The sequence below is a fragment of the Ahaetulla prasina genome, chromosome 4 (genome assembly GCF_028640845.1).
Source record: "Ahaetulla prasina isolate Xishuangbanna chromosome 4, ASM2864084v1, whole genome shotgun sequence".
In the NCBI taxonomy this organism is placed as follows: Eukaryota; Metazoa; Chordata; class Lepidosauria; order Squamata; family Colubridae; genus Ahaetulla; species Ahaetulla prasina.
The window spans coordinates 1609237-1624926 of record NC_080542.1 but is presented as its reverse complement, the minus strand read 5'-3'; the positions used below and the strand labels follow the sequence as shown (position 1 = coordinate 1624926).

The following is a 15690-nucleotide window of genomic DNA, read 5'->3' as shown; positions in this document are numbered from 1 at the left end:
GGGGGCGGGGCCGTGCGTGATGACGTCGTGACGCACGGGAGGGAGGCGCGTTACCGCCGCCGTCGTTTCGCCGCCGCCGCCGCCGCCGCGCGACCCGAGAGTCTCCCCCCCCCCCCCCTCCCCCCCCACAGGGTCCCCATGGCGACGGCGGGCGGCCCCCCCGCGGCGGCGGCGGCCGAGACGAAGGTGATCTACCACCTGGACGAGGAGGAGACGCCCTACCTGGTCAAGATCGCCGTGCCGGCCGAGCGCCTCACCCTCGGCCACGTCAAGGCCGCCCTGGCCCGGCCCGGCGCCAAGTATTTCTTCAAGAGCATGGACCAGGACTTCGGGTAGGCCCGTCCCCCCCCCCCCGTCCCCACGCCTGGACCCGTCTGCTGGACCTCCAGGGGTCCCTCGGGGGGGGGGAAGGAGGATCCCTTTCTCTCTCGAGGAGGGAGGGGCCCGTGCTCCCTCCTCTCTCTTCGGGGGGGGGAGGCCAGAGAGCCGTGGGCCCGTCTGCTGGACCTCCAGGGGTCCCCTTGTGGCGGGGGGGGGAGGAGGAGGAGGAGGCCCTGCTTTCCTAAGTGGGGAGGGGAGGGGTCGGGTCGTGGGCGCCGTTCCCCCACCACCCCCACGCGTGGGCCTGAAAGACCGCTTGGGCCCGTCTTTTAGACCTCGAGGGGGTCCCTCTGGGGGAGGAAAGGAGACTCCCTTCTCTCTCCCTCTCCCTCCCTCTCTCTCTCTCTCTCTCTCTCTCTCTCCCCCCAAGAACACAGGGGGGAGGCCCGAGAGCCATGGGCCCGTCTACTGCACCTCGAGGGGTCCCTTACGGGGAAGGAGCCTCCCTTTTCTGCTGGACCCCAAAGGGGGAAGAAGGATGGTTCTGCTTTCTCCCACTTTCTCTCTCTCTCTCTCTCTCATTTCCTGGGTGCATCTGAGTTGCTGTGGGGGGGTCTGTGCATCCCCCCCCCAAGGAGGGAAGTGGGGGGCATGAGACCTCAGGGCCCCCCTTTCTCTGGAGAGGAGGGGCTTGGCGGGGGGTCGTGGGCTCCTGAGGGGTTAGGGGGGGGGCATGGACCCCTCCCCCAAGGAGAGCATGGAGTGGTTAAGAGGCCCCTCCTGGGCCCGTCTCCTGGACCTCGAGAGGACCCTCATGGCAGGATGAGGCCCTCTTTACGAAGTGAGGGGGGGGCCATAGGCGCTCCAAAGCAGCTGTGGGTCCTATTTACATTTGAGGGGGAAAGCCCACCCCACACCCATGGGCCCGTCTCCTGGACCTCAAGGGGACCCCATGGGGGGAGGAGGGGGTCATGGGCTCCTGAGAGGTTGGGGCCCATGGACCCCTCCCCAAGGAGAGCATGGAGAGATTAAAGCCCCCCCCATGGGCACCGTCACCTGGACCTCGAAGGGATCCCCAGGGGGGGCGGAGGTGAGACCCTCTTTTCTGCCTCTCAAACGATGGGGGATTTATGAGAAGCAATGAGGACCCATGGACCCTCCCCCGCCCCCAAAGAGAGCATTGTGTGGGCCCATTTTCTGGACCTCCAGGTGCCCCAACATCCTTTTCCTTGTCCGGACAGCGAGGGAGGGGCTTCTCCACCCCCCACCACCACTCTCACTGATCCCCTCTCTCTGCAGGGTGGTGAAGGAGGAGATCACGGACGACAGCGCCCCCCTGCCCTGCTTCAACGGAAGAGTCGTCTCCTGGGTACGCAAGCCCCCTGCCCTTCCCTTCGGCCGGGGACGATGGCCCCAGGGACTCCGCAGCAGGGAGCCTTCTGGGGGTCTGGGATTGCAGTCCTGGGGGGGTGGTATTGGGGGCGGGGGTGGGGGGTTCTTGTTTGTTCTGGGAAGAAGAATAGATGGGGAGGGGCTCAGCCTGACCCAGCAAGGCCCCACTCAGCTCCGAGGGAGGGAGGGGAAGGGGAAGGGCCAGATTGAAGCCTTCACTCCCCTCTTTCTCTTCCCCCCCCCTCGCCACCCAGCTGGTGTCTTCCGAGGTCCCCCCACCTGAGCCGCCGCCGCCCCCTCCTCCCGCTCCCGTAGAGGTCCACCCGGAGCCCTCCCCCCCTCCTCCTCCCCTCCCTCCGTTGCCCGTGGAGAGGACCAGCGGCATTGGCGACTCTCGCCCTCCTTCCTTCCAGTGAGTAGACATGGCTCTTTGTGTGTGTGTGTCTTTCTTCCTTCTTACCTTGTGGGGTTAAAAAGGGGGCTTAAGACTGGGATGAAGTTCAGTAGTAATTTCGCGGGGGTGGGGGTGGGGGGCTCTTTAAGGTAATGGAAGGAAAGCTCGAGCTAACTTTTTTTCGGAAGCAGCTTTGATTGTATTTATTTACTAATTAGATTTTTATCCTGCATATATTACTTTATAAAGAACTCCAGGTACGGCAATCATATTGAATGCTCCTCCTTCCTTCTATTTTCTCCCCCCAAAAAAAGCCCAAGGCAGGACTAGTGATTGGCCCAAAGACACCCAGCTGCCTTTCATGTCTAAGGCGGGACTAGAACTCACCATCTCCTGGTCATTGGCCCAAAGCCACCCAGCTGCCTTTCATGCCTAAAGTGGGATTAGAACTCACCATCTCCTGGTCATTGTCCCAAAGCCACCCAGCTGCCTTTCATGTCTAAGGCGGGATTAGAACTCACCATCTCCTGGTCATTGGCCCAAAGACACCCAGCTGCCTTTCATGTCTAAGGCGGGATTAGAACTCACCATCTCCTGGTCATTGGCCCAAAGACACCCAGCTGCCTTTCATGTCTAAGGCGGGATTAGAACTCACCATCTCCTGGTCATTGGCCCAAAGACACCCAGCTGCCTTTCATGTCTAAGGCGGGATTAGAACTCACCATCTCCTGGTCATTGGCCCAAAGACACCCAGCTGCCTTTCATGTCTAAGGCGGGATTAGAACTCACCATCTCCTGGTCATTGGCCCAAAGACACCCAGCTGCCTTTCATGTCTAAGGCGGGATTAGAACTCACCATCTCCTGGTCATTGGCCCAAAGACACCTAGCTGCCTTTCATGTCTAAGGCGGGATTAGAACTCACCATCTCCTGGTCATTGGCCCAAAGACACCCAGCTGCCTTTCATGTCTAAGGCGGGACTAGAACTCACCATCTCCTGGTCATTGGCCCAAAGACACCCAGCTGCCTTTCATGCCTAAGATGGGACTAGAACTCACCATCTCCTGGTGATTGGCCCAAAGACACCAAAATGGCTTTCATGCCTCATTTCGGACTAGAACTCGCCGTCTCCTGGTGATTGGTTCAAAGTCACCTAGTCGGCTTTCATGCCTAAGGAGGGACTAGAACTCCCTGGCATCTGCCCCAAAGTCACCCAGCTGCCTTTCCTCCCTAAAGCAGGACTAGAACTCATGGCCTCCTGGTTTCCGCACCAGCACCTTCACCCCTATAACCCACCTGCTTTTCTTCGCAGCCCAAACCTCTCAGGCAGCTGCGAGAACCTGGACCACGAAACCGAGACGGAGTCCGTCGTGTCGCTGCGGAGAGACCGGCCACGTCGCAGGGAGAGCACGGAGCACGGAGGTAACCGTGGGCCTTTCCCGGCGGGGAAGGGACGGGAAGGCCGGCGACCCCAATCCTGGCGGGTGAATCCCTTCTGACACCCTCTCCCCTTTCCGACTCAGGCGGGCACCGGATAAACGGACAATCCCGGCTGGAGCGCCACTTGGCCGGCTACGAGAGCTCCTCCACGCTGCTGACGAGCGAGCTGGACACTACCAGCCTCTGCGACTCGGACGACGACGACGCGATGAGCCGGTGAGAGGCGGGAAGCAGGCGGGACGGGAGGAAAGCCTGCCAGCCCTCCTTGCTCTGGGGTGGAGTGGAGGGATGCACGGAGGTGGGACTCGCATGGAGGGTCCAGAGCTGTTTCCTTCCTGCCTTGGCTCTCTTGTCTTCCCATTCGGATTGGTCCACCCAACCCAAGGGCCATAGCCCGGGCCCCATCGGGCAGGATATTCCAGCTGTTGCTCCTGCCCTCCCCCACCCCCATGCGAGGTGGGCCCCAACCCTGCCAACCTTGCGTGAGAACCTAAAACCTTGGCTTGTGCCTTCAAGCGGAGGGATTTCGCATGAAGGGATGGTTAGACTATAGCAGGGGTCTCCAACCGTGGCAGCTTTAAGCCTGGAGGGCTTCAACTCCCAGAATTCCCCAGCCAACTTTAAGCCTGGAGGGCTTCAACTCCCAGAATTCCCCAGCCAACTTTAAGCCTGGAGGGCTTCAACTCCCAGAATTCCCCAGCCAACTTTAAGCCTGGAGGGCTTCAACTCCCAGAATTCCCCAGCCAACTTTAAGCCTGGAGGGCTTCAACTCCCAAATTCCCCAGCCAACTTTAAGCCTGGAGGACTTCAACTCCCAGAATTCCCAGCCAACTTTAAGCCTGGAGGGCTTCAACTCCCAGAATTCCCCAGCCAACTTTAAGCCTGGAGGGCTTCAACTCCCAGAATTCCCCAGCCAACTTTAAGCCTGGAGGGCTTCAACTCCCAGAATTCCCCAGCCAACTTTAAGCCTGGAGGGCTTCAACTCCCAGAATTCCCCAGCCAACTTTAAGCCTGGAGGACTTCAACTCCCAGAATTCCCCAGCCAACTTTAAGCCTGGAGGGCTTCAACTCCCAGAATTCCCCAGCCAACTTTAAGCCTGGAGGGCTTCAACTCCCAGAATTCCCCAGCCAACTTTAAGCCTGGAGGGCTTCAACTCCCAGAATTCCCCAGCCAACTTTAAGCCTGGAGGGCTTCAACTCCCAGAATTCCCCAGCCAACTTTAAGCCTGGAGGGCTTCAACTCCCAGAATTCCCCAGCCAGCTTTGCTGGCTGGGGGATTCTGGGAGTTGAAGTCCTCCAGTCTTAAAGTTGCCACGGTTGGAGACCCCTGCACTATAGAACAGTGGAGGTCTTCGACCCCTCCTCAAGCAGGAGAACTCTCTATATCATCCCAGGCAAACGGTCGTCAAATCTCTCCGCTGTTGAAGAAGCGCCCACAATTTCTGGTGGCCGGCAGTTCCGCTGGTTGACAGTTCTTCCACTGTCAGGAACTTTTTCCTGAATTCCAGGTTGCTTCTCTCCTTCCTTAGTTTCCATCCGTTGCTTCTCGTCCTGCCTTCGGGGGGGGCTTTGGAGAATAATTGGACCTCCCTCTTCTCTGGGGCAGCAGCCCCTCAAATACTGGGAGGCTGCTATCGTGTCTCCCACAGGTTGATAGATTAATAACAAAGCCCACCTCCCCACTCCCCACCCCCCGCTCATCCTACTCCCTCCCTCCCCAACTTTTACTTAGAGCCGTTCATATCTTTACAGTACTTTGTTTATAGCTTTTGTTTACAAGCAGCCCTTAATTTAGGACCATTTCTTTAGCGACAGTTTGAATTTACGATGGCCCTGAAAACAGGATCTTAGGACTTACACACTTAGAATGGTCGCAGCATCGCATAAGCAAAATTCAGACAGTTCGCAACTGACTCTTCTTGATGACCTTGGCAGTGTCCCGTGTGTGTGTGTGACACAATCCCCTTTTGCAACCTTCTGCCAAAACATCGTGACATATAGCGTAAGCCGCCCGGGATATAAATGCAAATAAATAAAAACAAATCCAAGGGGAAGCCAAATTCACTTAACCCCTGTGGCCAGAAAGGTCCTTCAAACAGGGCAGATAAAAACCAGTGTCTCGCTCAGCGACGGAAATGTGAGGCTCATTTGCGGTCGTCAGTGCCGAGGGCCGCCTGCAGTGGCGTCGGGTGGGTTGCGGGAAGCGTCGCCGGGCGGTGCCCTTTCCAGACGGTGCTTCCGTCGTGCCTTCGCTCCTGTTAACAGCCGCTCGCCCGTTTCCTCGGCAGGTTTAGCAGTTCCACGGAGCAGAGCAGCGCCTCCCGCCTTCTCAAGCGGCACCGTCGGAGGAGGAAGCAGCGCCCGCCGCGCCTCGAACGGGTAGGTCCCACGGTGGGGTGGGGTGGGGTGGGGCCAAGGGCCAGGTCTCAGCATCTGGGGCCCAGGCGGTCTCCTCTCACCGGGCAGCCAAAGGACCAGGATTGTAGCTGGGGTGGGGGGGACGCAGATGGCCTCATCCTGCATCTGCCCCTCCCTTCTCCTGTCTTCCAGACGTCGTCCTTCAGCAGCGTCACCGACTCCACCATGTCGCTCAATATCATCACCGTCACCCTAAACATGGGTAAAGACCCCCGAGAGGGCTGAAAACTGATCCTCACGTTGCAAAAGTTGCAAAATAAAAGACTGTTCGGACCCAGCTCCCCAAACACGACAAACCCTCTGGGGTGAATTCAAAGATTCCTTTATTAGGAGCTCCGGCGAAAAAGTTTCTCAACGCAGGCTAAGAAGTCTGTCCGGCAGAGAGATGAATAATTGTCTGCCACATCTATTCATCTCCGCCCCCTGCCTTTGATTCCCCCAGAGTTAGGGGTGGGGCTTCGCTAGCATCCGTGGCTCTTCTGTCCCGAGGACCGGCCCATAGATTTCCAGTGTTCTCCTCTCCTCTGCCTTCTGCGCATCAGGCACTGGACCCAGCTGTTCCTCCTCTTCCTCATCAGCCACCTCCAGACCTGTTGGCTGTTGACTCTCCATCTGAGGACTGATCCAGGGTCCTCCCCCCCCCCCCCCCCGGCCGCCAGCTCCATTCCCTCTTCCCCCTCGGAGCTTTAAGGTTGCCTTGATGCTGATCCTGACTCCCACGCCCCCTCCTCCTCCTCCTCCTCTGATTTGGCTGCGACCAACAGGCCACAACAAAGACCCCCCCCCCAAGGGTGAAGGGATCGTCATCGAGCTTGAGCGGGTACCCTCCATGGCCTCTCTTCTGCCTCCCACACCACTCCCATAGTGGGCAGAAGACCCGTTTTTAACATGGCAGAGATTTAAGGCATCTGGTTTGCGTCTTGACTTCCTCGGAAAACCCATCAAGATCATTTTTTAAAATATATATATATATATATATATATATATATATCCCCTTTTGGGAATGAGGATAGACTGCCCCTCTCCACTCTGCTCACTCATTTCAGAAGAAATTCGGAGACATTTAGATCCGGTCTTATTTTGTTCCTGGTCTTGTTTTGATAGAAAAATACAACTTCCTGGGCATCTCCATCGTGGGGCAAAGCAACGAGCGGGGAGACGGGGGGATCTACATCGGCTCCATCATGAAAGGCGGGGCCGTGGCCGCCGACGGCCGGATTGAGCCCGGAGACATGTTGCTTCAGGTGAGATGCGCCCTCCCCCCGTTTCCTTTGCACAACGCAGCATGAAGCCGATAGTATATCTTGTGGCTCAGGGTTCAACTCTGGGCTCCTTGGTGCTCTGTGAGCTGGGCAGTTTCCTTGCAGATGTTTCCTGACTCAAATCCAATGCACTGATGATGTTACTTAGTTTGGTCATGAAACGTCTGCAAGAAAACCACCCAGCTCAGAGAGCACCAAAAATCCCACAGTCCACTTCCTCTTCCTCTCCTCCTCCTCGTCAGCAAACCCCACTTCCTTCTAGCACTGATGATGTTCCCTACTTGGGTCATGAAATGCCTGCAAGAAAACAACTCAGCTGAGTGACCTCCCAGGACCCCACAGTCCTTCTCCCCTCTAGCCCTGATAATGTTCCCTAGTTGGCTCATGAAACGTCTACAAGAAAACAACCAAGTTCAGGGAACACACCAACATAAACGTTTTCAGCTCCTTTCTCGGGAGTCTCTCAATTCCTGCCAGGGCTGAATTTCAGACTCCTTCCCCATCCATTGGAGGAAAGTGAGGGAGAACTCCAGGTGGCTCAAAGCAGCCCCCCGCCCTCCCTTTTTAATCTCAGGTGAACGACATCAACTTCGAGAACATGAGCAACGACGACGCCGTGCGAGTTCTGCGGGAGATCGTCCACAAGCCGGGGTGAGTCCCGCCAAAAATCCCCCTCTCTCCCCTGATGGGGTGGGGGAGGCCTCCCGTCGTTGTCAAAAAAAACGATCCCTCCCTTTCCTTCCTTTGCAGCCCCATTGTGCTGACGGTGGCCAAGTGCTGGGACCCTTCCCCACAAGGGTATTTCACTCTGCCCAGAAGTAAGTCGTCCGGGCCAATCCTTCGCCGCAAAGGGGAGCTCGGTGCTTGTGGGACAAATCCGTTGGGGTTTTCCCACCACGAAGCAATCGGTGGGGAACGGGAGGAGGCGATGGGGTGGGGTGGGGGGCTGTCTCCCAGCGAACTCACCGTATCCTCCTCCTGGTCCCGTCCAGACGAGCCCATCCAACCCATCGATCCGGCAGCTTGGGTGTCCCACTCGGCCGCTCTGACGGGGGCCTTCGTCCCCTACCCGGGCAGCAGCTCCATGAGCACCATCACCTCGGGGACGTCCGTCACTGAGACCGAACGTGAGTCGGACACACGCCCCCTCCCTCCCTCCCTCCTCCATCAGCCACCTCCCGGAAGGGGAAGAGGGGGGATTGTACACCCGGAAGGAGAGAAGGACTTCCGGTTGGAAACCGCTAGCGACCCACTCGGGGACTCCCGGGGACGGTCACCGATTCCGTTCTGTTTCTCGTTAGGCTTTGACGACTTCAACCTCTCGATCCACACGGACATGGCTTCGGTCACCAAGGCCATGGCGTCCCCCGAGTCCGGCCTGGAAGTCCGCGACCGCATGTGGCTGAAGATCACCATCCCGGATGCTTTTCTAGGTATCGGGGGAGCGCTCAGAAGTGGAGAGCTGATCCCCCAAACTGAGCAGCCAGCAGGGAGTGAACCAGCGTCCCCAAAAATAGGCCCCCTAATGTAGCGCCCTGCCAGGCTCCAAAACTAAGAACGACACAGGGAGAATCTTCCGAGCTGAGCAATCTGTGCTTTCACGCCTATGTAGGTTATTCTTGCCTTGCGACCGCAGTCGGCACCGTTGCCAAGCCAAGGCACTCATTCATATTGTTGTTAGTTGCGAAGTCGTGTCCGACCCATCGCGACCCCATGGACAACGTTCCTCCAGGCCTTCCTGTCCTCTACCATCCTCTGGAGTCCATTTAAACTCATGCCTACTGCTTCAGTGACTCCATCCAGCCACCTCGTTCTCTGTCGTCCCCTTCTTCTTTTGCCCTCCATCGTTCCCAGCATTCGGCTCTTCTCCAGGGAGTCCTTCCTTCTCATTAGGTGGCCAAAGGATTTGAGTTTCATCTTCAGGATCTGTCCTTCTAAAGAGCAGTCAGGGTTGATCTCCTCTAGGACTGACCGGTTGGATGGCCTTGCAAATCCAAGGGACTCGCAGGAGTCTTCTCCAGCACCAGAGTTCAAAGGCCTCCATTCTTTGGCGCTCAGCCTTTCTTATGGTCCAGCCTTCACGGCCATACATTGCAACTGGGAAAACCAGAGCCTTGACTATACACACTTTTGTTGGCAGGGTGATGTCTCTGCTTTTTAGTAAGCTGTCTAGATTTGCCATGGCTTTCCTCCCCAGGAGCAAGCGTCTTTTAATTTCTTGGCTGCAGTCCCCATCCTGGAGCCCAGGAAAATAAAATCTGTCACTACCTCCATTTCTTCCCCGTTTATCGGCCAGGAATCGAGAGGGACAGATACCATGATCTTAGTTTTCTTAATGTTGAGTTTCAAGCCAATTTTTGCACTCTCCTCCTTCACCCTCATCAAGAGGCTCTTTAGTTCCTCTTCACTTTCTGCCATTAGAGTGGTCTCATCTGCATATCTGAGGTCACAAATATGAGTCCATTGCCAAGCGTCTGAATTTTGGTCACGTAACCGCGGGGAAGGTTGTAACAGTCATTAAGTGTGAAAAACGGTCCAAAGTCACTTTTTTCAGTGCCGTTTTAAGTTCGGTCACTAAACAAACTGTTGTAAGTTGAGGACTACCTCTATATCAGGGGTCTCCAACCTTGGCAACTTTAAGCCTGGAGGACTTCAACTTCCAGAACCCCCTCATCACCCGATCGTCTTCTCGTTATCCCGCCAGGTTCGGATGTGGTGGATTGGCTCTATCACCACGTGGAAGGCTTCCAGGACCGTCGCGAAGCCCGCAAGTACGCCAGCAACCTCCTGAAGGCCGGCTTCATCCGCCACACCGTGAACAAGATCACCTTCTCCGAGCAGTGCTACTACATCTTCGGCGACTTCAGCAGCTGCGAGAACTGTAAGTGTCTCGTCTCGTCTGGATAGGACGAGAAAAAAATGTGACCCTTCCCCCCCCCCTTCCCGCTACTTTATTTTCTTGATTGCTCTAACGTCCTTAATAGAAGGCGGGAATGAAGGAGACGTAATATATCTTGACTTTTTGAACAAAGTGGGATTCTGGGAGTTGAAGTCCACCGGTCTTAAAGTTGCCAAGTTTGGAGACCTCCTGTTTTACAGCATTATTTTGTGTACCACAGGAATAGAATAGGAATAGGAATAGATTAGAATAAAATGGAAATAGATTAAAATAGGAATAGAAATAATATTTATTTATTATTTATTTATTTATTTATTCGAATTTTTATACCGCCCTATCTGCCGAAGGACTCAGGGCGGTTCACAGCCAGATAAAAACATGCAAATAATACAGGTAAAAACAACAATTAAAAAATAGGCCGAATTAAAAATATCACTAGAATAAAATAATATAAAACCCCATTAAAAAACTAAATTTAAAAACTAAAACCCTAGGCTTTAATAGAAGTAGAAATGAGCTGGAAGGGACCTTGGAGATCTTCTAGTCCACCCCCCTGCTCGAGCAGGAGAACCTATAACCAATCTCAGACAAACGGCTGTCCAGCCTCTTCTTAAAAACCTGCAGTGATGGCGTGGCTACGACTTCTCTGGTGGCAAGCCGTTCCACTGGTTCATTGTCCTCACTATCAGGAAGTTTCTCCTTAATTCCAGGGGACGGAGGTCGTTCTGTAGGACCTATGGACATTCGTATAAAATCAATCCCTGTCAACGTTCGTTGATTTTCTGCCAGTTAATCCATTGTCTCCCAATTTATTTATTTGTTTGTTTCTTACGAAGTCAATAAATATTTCCAGTTTTCCAATATTAAAACGTTTGCGGAAGGGCTCCTCCCCGTCCTCCGTTTTCTCTGCACTCGGGCGGGGGCCCAATCTCACGCCCGGGAATTTTGGGAAAGCCTTGTTTGTGATCGGCCTTACAAGCAAGACAGAGTTAAATGAAGGAAAGAACAGACAGAGATAAAACGACTATTACGAAACGCGTCACCCATTCAAACAATCCCAGGTGATGACCGAACTGGGATTGTTTGAATGGGTGACGCATTTCGTAATAGTTGCAAAATGGCGACCACCGAGGCTCCTGGCTTTGCCTGTGATCCGAGCCCAACTTAAGCTAGTCTTGGTTTATTTTGGATTCTCTGCCGGTCCGAGTGGGTGAAAGAAATGAAAAGTTCTGCATTTTTAAAATAAAAATGCTCATTTGGGTTTTTCTCTAATACTTTAATTATATTTAGTTACCTGGACCTGGATTGTTCCGGTGTCTTTCCAGCCCCTCCTGCATTTTCCCAACCCTTTATTTTTCCCACCGTTTCTTCTGAGGGTCTCCCCTTTGCTCCAAAAGCTGGCAGGTAGTCCTCGTTGAGTGACTGCCTCATTTAGCGGCCATCCGCCATTGTTGCGGGGATAAAAACGTGACTTTGGAACCAAATCTTGCTTTCGTCCCCATTGTAAATCGAAGGAAAAATTGGAAGTTAGATTATAAGCACGGTTACGGTTTTGCTGAGTGGCCGCTTAATACAGCTAATCCTCAACTTATGACAGTCCATTTAGTGACTGTTCAAAGTTAACAACAGCACTGGAAACAGTGATTTAGGACTGTGTTTCCCACTTAATGACCGTCGTAGCATCCCCGCAGTCACGTGATCAAAATTTGGATGCTTTGGCAACTGACTCACATTTACGACGGTCATAGTGTCCCGGGGTCATGTGATCCCCTTTTGACAAGCAGTGGGCAAGCCAGCTTCACTTGTGACTAACTTAACAATTTCCACGATTCACTTAAGAACTCGGCAGCATAAATTTGGGGCTCCGTTGCGGTCGTAACTCAAGGACTGCCTGTAACTGCTTTGTGGTCGCTCAGTGAGGACTACCTGAAATTGTGGAGGAAAATCCCTATGATTGACAGCTGACAGGTGTGCTCCCCATTCTCTAGATATGGCCAATCTCTCGCTGAACGACAACGACGGATCCAGCGGGGCCTCTGACCAGGACACCCTGGCACCTCTGCCTCTGCCAGGGGCCACTCCTTGGCCGCTAATGCCAACTTTTCCCTACCAGTATACGGCCCCCCACCCGTACAGCCCCCAGCCTCCGCCCTACCACGAGCTCTCCTCGTACAGCTACGGGGTGGGAAGTGCTGGCAGCCAGCAGAGTGAAGGTAGGTGGGGCACTCTGGGGGAGGGAATTCAAGCCGGCTGGGGAGAATGGGCTCTGGGATCCAGTGGACAAGAGAGGCTGGGAGGTGGGGGTCAGCTCAGGACCCGGTCCTTGCCTGTTCGGAATTGGGGAGGGGTTTCCAGGAATGCCTTCTTTCCCTAGCGCTAATTTTTATATCCTTTTTAAAATGTTTGTGTTGTGTTATTTGTGTTTTTCCTCTTTGTGAGCCTTGGGGAGATGGGCGGCCTATGATTGTCAACATAAATTTTGGACTCAGTTGCGGCCGTCCCTGTATAAATCTTAATTCACTGAATTGTTCAATGTGGTTTCCTTGTTTTGCAGGCAGCCGCAGCAGCGGCTCGAACCGCAGCGACGGGGGAGGCCGGGGGGCCGGGCGACCCAAAGAGGAGAAGCCGGGGGCGGATTCGAAATCCGGCAGCGGCAGCGAGTCGGAATATTCCATCCGCAGCGGCAGCCAGCGCGGGGGGCCGGCGTTGGTGCCAGGCGGAGAGAGCTCTTCGCAGCGCAGCCAGCACAGCCTGGGGGGCGTCAGCGTGCGCTCCCACCCATCCCTCCACGGCGCCTACGCGGCCCCCGGGGGGGTGCCCTTGGCCTACAAACCGATGATGGTGATGATGGTGCCGCCTCCTCCTCCGCCTCTTCCTCCTCCCGCCATACAGCCTCCGGGCGCCCCTCCGGTGCGTGACCTGGGCTCGGTGCCCCCCGAGCTGACCGCCAGCCGCCAGTCCTTCCACATGGCCATGGGGAACCCAAGCGAGTTCTTTGTAGACGTGATGTGATGGGGGGGAACACGACGCGGCCTCCGCTTTCCCCCCCACACCCCCGTACCAGCCATTCCCACCCAAAACCAGCCATCTTGAGGGGGGGTCCCTCGCCCCAAAGGATGGGGCCAAACCCTCTCCATCCCGGATTCACCAGCTGACAATTTGCCCCAAACGAGCCGCTCACGGCCACGAGTCGATCCCTCCGGAGCCGCGACATCCTTTTTCTACCCATCGCTCTTGCCTTTCGCTCCGAGGCTCGCTGGCCAAGCTGCTTTTCAGGACTGGCCCTGACTCAGGTCTTCCTCCGATGTTCGTGCCTTGCTGTGCTGAGACAGGGAGGCTCAGCGTTCTCCGACCAGCCTTGGAAAAAAAATTCACCTCGTCTTCCCGGGTACCGAATCTGCTGCCTCTGTCCTTCATCCGAGTTATCTTTTTTTTCCTCTCTCTCTCTCTCCCCCCGATATTTGGCCACTGGGGTGGGAGGCTGCTTCCTTTTTCCTTCCCTTCCTTTGGGTGGTTTGCAGGGGGAGGGGGGGGGCTTCCTGCTTCTCTGTGGGGCGTGGTCAAAAAAGTCAAAATGGACGAAGCAAAGGTACGCTCCCAATTCCAACCTCAGCCCTGCAGTGGCGGCCGCAGCCGCCTCATCTCAACGGTACTTTCCAGGCCTTCTTTCTCGAGAGGGTCTCCGAGCCGGTAACAATGAAGGGGTCTTTTATTTTTATTTTTTGTTCTGTGTTTGTTTTGTTTGTTTTTTTATTAAGAAAATGTTTTTTATAGGTCGTTTTTAATTCACATTTTTGGGGGGAGTTAATTCCTCTTCTTTTAAACTTGTATAGGGTATCTTGTCCCCAGTTGTATTTTAACACTACAGCCCGGCCTGTTTTTGAAGAGTGGGGGGGGCCCTTTATTTCTTTCCTAACTTCATTTTGATCCCCTCTTTGTATCTTTGTGGTGGGGGTGTTGAACCCCAAATACCACCTCCGGGGGCCTGCTTTTCTAGGGTGCCTTGCCATTGATGTCCCTCCTCGCCTTCTCTCCTGGGGGGGCGGGGTTGTGGTGAAGGAAGAACCCCAGAAGTTACAGATAAGTGAACTGGGGGTATACTATGGGGGGGGGGCTTTAAGCAGCACCCCCTATTTTACCAGCATAATTCCCCCTTGTTGCGAAAAAGCTGCAAATTTTCAAGTTACTTTGTCCCCAAATTGTCTCCATGGAGAGGGGGGGGATATTAGGGTACCTGCCCCACTTCCTTCTTCAAAATTTTGAATTGGGGTCCCTCGCCCCAAAGAACGGACCGAACTCTCCCGGTCCCGGTTTATGGCTTGATAGGACATAATTGGGGGCAATGCAAATAAGAGGAGGTGGGGTTGATTTTGTGCCTGTCCCTTCCCCTCCTCCTCCCCCCACCAAAAAAACCTGCCTCAATTCCTTTCTCTCTCCCCCTCCCCAAACAGGGTACAGACCCTGTCTACCATGGTGCTACTTTGCCACGAACCCACCAGGATGTTTTGTCTCCAGCTTGGAAGACGGGTGGACTTCAACTCCCAGAATTCCCCAGCCAGCGAAGGTCTCCCAGCATTCCCCATGGAAAGACTAAGATGTAGCTAGAAAGTCTTAATAGACGGTGGGAATGCGGTAGATGCAACATATCTTGACTTCGGCAAAGTGGGGAAAAATACGCTAAATGAATAAGACGGCTGAATGTGGGCTCGATGGCAGAACAATTCAACGGAAGATTGCTATGCAATATATTGATATACTGATATTAGGGCAAAGGGTCTCCACTTTAAGCCTTAAAAGGTTTGGAGACCCCTTGCTCTAACCCAACATTTCTCAACCTTGTCTCCTGGAAGATGGGTGGGCTTCAACTCCCAGAATTCTCCCGCCAGTATATCAATCTTCCGTTGAATTGCCCTGTCATCAAGCCCACGTTTAATTGGTTATTCATTTAGCTCGTCGTGGGTTTATTTTTTTTTCACTTTGCCGAAATCAAGATATATTACGTCTACCGCATTCCCACCGTCTATTAAGAAACTTACCTATTAAGAAAGTTACAAAAGGAGTTGAAATCCACCCACCTTCAAGTGCCAAAACTGAGAGACACGGTTTTTAGAAGCATCCTATTGAGGCGGGCCACCAATCTGGGACCCACCGGATATGGAGGACTACAAGCTCCATCGTCCCCTCGCTTGTGGAGGGGGTGGTGGTGTCACAGTCCTGATGGGTCTGGGAAGTCTCAGGTTGAGGACGGCCATCCTCCGCACCGGACCCCGACTATTTAGCCTTCCTGTATCACGCGGGGGTCTGTGCGCACACGTGTGGCAGGGCGTGTTTTGTGTGATTTTTAGCAGAACACTTTTTTTTGTAATGACATATTTATTTTTTAGCTCTTTTGTGTACAAAAAGCCTTCAATTAAAAAAAAATAAAAACTTAAAAAAGAAAGCCAAAGTCTGCGCAGCTGTGTGTTTTGTTAAAAGTCGGGGTGGGGGTGTGTGAGTGTAAGATGGTGTAAAATATGTGTGGGGAGATAGTTTCGGGTTCATGCGAATGTGCTAACCCTGCCAGT

General features: G+C 54.3%; 1 protein-coding gene across 1 annotated transcript; it reads left to right on the top strand.

The window, feature by feature from the left end:
- Positions 1-68: 68 nt before the first annotated feature.
- DVL2 (dishevelled segment polarity protein 2) lies at positions 69-13275 on the top strand. The gene is made up of 15 exons (XM_058180837.1): positions 69-332; positions 1621-1690; positions 1968-2125; positions 3419-3528; positions 3630-3762; positions 5836-5926; positions 6098-6167; positions 7070-7209; positions 7802-7878; positions 7978-8045; positions 8220-8354; positions 8529-8660; positions 9932-10108; positions 12115-12339; positions 12681-13275. The coding sequence occupies exons 1-15, from the start codon at positions 139-141 to the stop codon at positions 13136-13138; spliced, it is 2238 nt and encodes a 745-aa protein (XP_058036820.1). The 5' UTR covers positions 69-138; the 3' UTR covers positions 13139-13275.
- Positions 13276-15690: the final 2415 nt, after the last annotated feature.

What these genes read in the sequence shown, in the direction of transcription:
- DVL2 (XM_058180837.1), top strand. Translation starts at nt 139, where the DNA reads ATGGCGACGGCGGGCGGCCCCCCCGCGGCGGCGGCGGCCGAGACGAAG. An exon ending in CACCGTCACCCTAAACATGG is followed by an intron (nt 6,168 to 7,069) that starts GTAAAGACCCCC and finishes TTGTTTTGATAG; the next exon opens with AAAAATACAACTTCCTGGGC. An exon ending in CATCCCGGATGCTTTTCTAG is followed by an intron (nt 8,661 to 9,931) that starts GTATCGGGGGAG and finishes TTATCCCGCCAG; the next exon opens with GTTCGGATGTGGTGGATTGG.